General features: G+C 40.6%; 1 protein-coding gene across 2 annotated transcripts in view; it reads left to right on the top strand.

Annotated features, from left to right (window-relative positions):
• The window catches only part of MARK3 (MAP/microtubule affinity-regulating kinase 3), a 48769-nt gene extending 43579 nt beyond the window's left edge, over positions 1 to 5190 (top strand). For both annotated transcript variants that reach the window (XM_008946346.1, XM_008946345.1), the window contains one exon: positions 4219 to 5190. In XM_008946346.1, coding sequence (XP_008944594.1) covers positions 4219 to 4564 — 346 coding nt within the window. In that variant the 3' untranslated portion in view covers positions 4565 to 5190. The remainder of the gene's footprint in view (positions 1 to 4218) is intronic.
• The last annotated feature ends 209 nt before the right edge of the window (positions 5191 to 5399 follow it).

The raw sequence follows: 5399 nt of genomic DNA, 5'->3' as shown, positions 1-5399 counted from the left end.
AGAGTGTTTATTATTTCAAAGTGACAGGTATTTTGTAAATAATGACCTTTCTTAGATTTACAGTACACCTGTTTTGAAACTGAACAGTTTGGCTAAATTTCAATCTAAAAGTCTTAGAACTTTATTAGGGATTTTTCCTCCCAGAGTTCTCTGGACAGATTCCAGTAACAGTAAGACTATTCATTGTTGGGGAGGTTGGTTATGCTCCCATTTTCTACAACCTTTGGCAAGTTCTTTTAAAAAAAAAAAAAAAAAAAAAAAAAAAAAAAAAAAAAAAAAAAAAAAAAAAAAACGCAAAACACCCAAAATTCATAAATGCTTGCAGCTTTTTAACAAAGCTGTCATCTTCCACTTCATAGGAACACAGTAGGCTCTTCAAAATTCAAGTACTCTCAATTTTTCAGTTAAGCAGCATCTTCAAACTTGTTGCTTGCTTTGCCCAGTAAAACAAGCCTTTCCCAGATCAGCTGAAAAGGGTAGATTTCTTTGGCTGCTGTTCCTGCCTGCCTCCTTCTTTGTCCTACAGAGTTGTAAAGGGTAAGCTCTATATACAGACCTTGAAAATCTTTTTCTACCATAGATAAGTAGTACAAGATCTTGTGAAAGTAACCACCATTGAAAAGCTACTTTGAAGCACTAGCATTAGTTAAGGACTTGCCTCCTCCTTATTTATGACAGCCATTCATTAGTGAACGTCAGTGGCAAACGTTTCTCAGCAGAGCCCCTGCTGTACTGTCGTACCTTGGAGAGCAGGGTTCTGATCAGGTGCTGTTGGGACAAGCAGCCCATAGCTCAGTGACTCACCACTTTCTCAACTGGATTTCTGCTGCAGTAGCAGGTGAATTTGGAACAAGGAGTAGGCTCCATAGCCTGTACAGCAAGTGCTACTACCACTGTGGCTTGCACAGCATCTTCCCTGGTGACAGGGGCTGCACAGAGTCTGCTTACGAGCCTGTTCCCTCACCACAAGCCTCAAAAGGGAGGAAAGGAGCCGTTAAGCCCTGTAACACCACACACACCTCTGCAACAGAAAAAAGAAAGCTTACCTGCATTGCCATCCCCAAAGACCCGTCAGCCAGACTGCTTTAATAATTTACATTATTCGGTGAAACTGTGTGCTACCTTAGAGCAGTCTTAGTAAGAGCCTTATAAAGGCTCCTCTCTAAAGGTGTCCAGCCATGGTACTGCATTAGCGGGAAGGCAGAGGAAGATGATTGTCCACTTAATTCTGCTTGATAGTGAGCTTCTAAAAATGGTACTGATCAGCAGCGTAGGTTTAAGCATTACAAGAAGACAGAAAGCTTAAGCTTACTCTCAGATGTGGAAAGTGCATCAGTGTGGGAATTGATACGGAGGAGTTACCACAGCCTGAGAAATCTTGGATTTACCTCTAAACTTTTGTTAAAATGCATATGCCTCTCATTTGCTTGCATTGAGGTACTGGTGGTGTTGAAACACCTAATACCTCAGATGTGATGTGTGTGCAAACACACAGCGTGACCAGACTTGCCTGTAAATAGGATATTTTTTCAAATATATGTTGGATTCACAGATAAAAATTTTAAATTTCATTAGCCCGAAACAATAATTGGGAGTTGTTTCTCTTTTGGCAAGTACTTTACTAAATCATAAAGTAAATTCAATATGCTTTGTAACGTGAGTTTCACAGTTTTTTGCTTTTAGAAGTTCAGCTTTATTCAGTGAGTTCTACAGTGTTAGTATATATAAACACTGCAAAACCTAGCAATTCTCTTTTTAAGAACTGTAGCTTATAGACTCCCATTCTGTTTGACACTATATTCTGAATTTGGTCTAAGATGTGAAGTTCTTTACATCTTTGTTGCTTTGTATTTTAATACACCTTTGGTATGATTGCAGTATCTTCTAGCAACTGCTCAGATATTGTATATTGTAGTGTAAGATTTGTCTTCTCTTTCCTGCTTCCTTTTGTTTCTGCATTCTTTTCAATGAGGCTCCCGACTGAATATGAGAGGAACGGGAGATTTGAGGGCTCAAGGTGAGGGTAAAATTTTTGTTTAAAGTGTTACTTAGGTGAGTTTGAACCTTCCTCCCTGTGATTGTGGCATAGTGGCTTCAGGCAGTAGCTTTTGTTTCGTGTAAGGCTGTGAAACTAAACAAAGGAGCATTTCTGTCTGCAAAACAGCTATTAAAGCACTGACTTGGTTCTAAACTTTCACCTTTCCTGTTGCCTTTTCCCCTGTGTGTTTTGGTTTCTTTTGCTTTTTAGTCATTATAATTTGCTGTTGTCTTGTAGATGTGTAGGTAAGTGGCCTCTAGTGAGGCTGCAAGCGTGTGGGATTGACCACTGAGGGGTGATAACATATTTCTCATCTCCAAAATCACAGATAGTTAAACGGTATTTTTCATGTTACGCTCTTGTTCCAAAATCTGCATATCAAAAAAATACTAGAAATGATGAAACTTTTGCTGGTTCTGCCAACTGTTTTCAAGTCGAATAAGCTTTCAAAAATAAAACGAGCACTGAATAAAAGTTGATGCTCTCCATGCCTCTTTACAGCCTTATTAAATTAAAACCTTAAATTTAAACCAAAATGCTCTTCAATGTGCTTGCTGAATTTTATAACATCTGACAAATCACACAGCTGAATTTGACAGCATAGTCATGTGGCTCTCGCAGTTACTGGAAGTCTTTCTAATAGAAGGTAAAATTGTGGGCTAGGTTATCTTTGAGAAATATTCATTTAGTTTTGACCTTGCTAGCACTTTATTTAACTTTTTCATAATTGTCTGCTTAATAGTGGTACAAGAAAAGTATTGTGTAACCAGAAATTCATTGCCAGCTGTTTTAAAGAGTGGCTTAGTACTGTAAATTGAACTTTGAAGCTCAAAATGAGACCTAAACTGCAAGGTTTGGGGTCAGTTAAGTATTTTCAGAAAATATTTAAGCATGACAGTCATTACATTTAAGTCTCTTGTCCAGAGGACAAGAAAACTTGAAGAGGCGTGCAAATATTCATAAAGCAAATGTGTTATACTTCTTCCCTGGAGGTCCAGATGTAGCTCCTTATTCTTCAGCTGCATGGCCACTGATTTTAATGGAAGTAGAAGACTCATTTGCAAGCTAGAAATTTCTGGAACATTTTTGTCCTTATAACTTTATTTATCCTTACCAAAGGAAGAGCTTACTTTATTTAAAAAGAGTCATAATCTTGGGAAATGCAGCCTCAATATTTTGTGCTTTATCTCTTAAAATTGTGACAGTCATGGTAACCCTCTTACTTGGTGCCTTTACTAAAAACATTGAGGATGTTTCTAATAGTGAGTTCCATCTCTCCTTCCTGCACCTCAGACTCAAAGGCACTTACTGTACAGCTTGTAGCAGAAAAAGATTTCATCACTTTACCTCTGTCAGTTGCTGGTATTAAACAAGTCACTGACCAACTTAGAGACAAAGTACTTCCTTCCTTTTGAAGGGAACCCCACTAGCCTATAGTCTGGTGGGTCTCTAGTGGTCGACTCAAACATCTGTCATGGCGGGGAAGGCCAGAATGAAGCTAAACAGCCCTGAACTGGATGACACCTAGTGGCCATGGTGGTTGGTAGGTGGGTGACCTCTAGTAAGGTTCCCCCAGTCCTGCTCTCCTTCCTTCTGCTTGTAACTAACTATCGTGGGGCTCCATGAGCTCTCCCAGTGCTTGTTCTCCAACCTGCTGCACAGGAGGTGCAGAGGAACCCCCAGGATCTCTTGGCACAGGTTCATCTCCGTTGTGTACGAGTGGGCACCTCCCGTGGGCTGGCACTCCCGGGACATGGGCTGAGCACCCTTCTGCCACAAGTCGTCACTATTTGAATGTTCCAGAAACTTCTAGCACAGAGCTGGTGTTTCAGCTGTCCACGTGGTCTGAGAATAGGAGTTTGAGCGGAACCCGCCTTAAAATTGAGGTTGTAGGTGCTGCATGTAGTTCTGCCTTTGCAAGGCCATTTCCCTCACGCTCCTGGCTCCGGTGAGTTCCAGGTGTCACCCGTGGCACCGCGCCGCCGTCCCAGCCCCAGCAGCCAGTGCTTCACCGCCACTGTGCGTGTGCAGCAGCCGGAGAGCGGGCGTTGCTTGCGGCCGGAGGCTTTAGGCGCTGCTCTAATACCAGCTGTGTGCGTTGAGTGTTAGTTTGCTTCACTAACGTGAAGGGGGTGGAGAAGGTGGCTGGCCCTCCTAACTGAGGAACTCCTGTCTTTCAGCCGCAACGTAGCTGTGGATCAGAAGGACGAGAACAAGGAAGCCAAGCCTCGGTCGCTGCGTTTCACCTGGAGCATGAAAACCACCAGCTCCATGGATCCCAATGACATGATGAGGGAAATACGAAAGGTCCTGGACGCCAACAATTGTGACTATGAACAAAGAGAGCGCTTCTTGCTTTTCTGTGTCCATGGAGATGGGCACGCGGAAAACCTTGTCCAGTGGGAGATGGAGGTGTGTAAACTGCCAAGACTGTCCCTGAACGGAGTTCGCTTTAAGCGGATATCGGGAACATCCATAGCTTTTAAAAACATTGCTTCCAAAATTGCCAATGAGTTAAAGCTGTAACAAGAAAAATAGTTAAGTTGTAAATTAGTTAGCAATTTCAAGTGTTTTTGAGAATTCCGAGGGAAATGTATAGAATAACATTTAGGCAATAACTTCTGCATCCTTCTGAATAGTGATATTAAAAAAAAAAAAAAAAGCTGCTGAGCTGGGAGGGAGAGTTGGACTTTTTTATAAGTGCACTACAGCATTAAAGTTGCCTACTATGTAAAATATTACCCCTTCTGCTTTATTTCCATTGCTCCTAAGTCTTTGACAACAAATTGAAACACAGAATATATTCATTTAAATATGCCTCCTGTTTGTGTGGACGTGTGAATGTACAGTATGTGTGTATAATATATAAAGTATTATATGTAAACAATTCATTTACAACATCGAGCTGTACCAGTACCTCTTTTTGGGCTAATTTTGGTGCTAAAAATTGAAATGGCCAAGGAGGAAACACTTGAGTTAATATTTAAAATAACAGAAGCGATAACCAGTAAATGCAGGTTTACAGTTCACTGCTGTGTTAAGAAAAAAAAAAAAAGTGTGTGAAGGGTTTGGATTTACGGTTGTGAACATTATTAGTCCTGTTTTCTAAGTAGATCTCATGAGATTATTAAAAATTCACTTTTACCGAGTAAGTCTTGCATTATATTTTGCCCACTTATTTATTATTTAAGTCTGAATCAAATTTTAAAAATGTAGTCGAGTTGCACATTAAAATTTGGGTAAACACTTCCATGCTTCTGCTAAACTACAAAAATGGTATCTTTGTCCTTTTGTCTGATGGGTATTGATTGCAGCTAAGAACACTTTTCTCTTGTCCCACCATTCCTCTTCAGAACGAGGC

The sequence above is a fragment of the Merops nubicus genome, unplaced genomic scaffold, assembly GCF_000691845.1.
Source record: "Merops nubicus isolate BGI_N331 unplaced genomic scaffold, ASM69184v1 scaffold46518, whole genome shotgun sequence".
Lineage (NCBI taxonomy): Eukaryota > Metazoa > Chordata > Aves > Coraciiformes > Meropidae > Merops > Merops nubicus.
The sequence above is the reverse complement of the archived record's forward strand: the minus strand, read 5'-3'. Positions and strand labels throughout refer to the sequence as shown.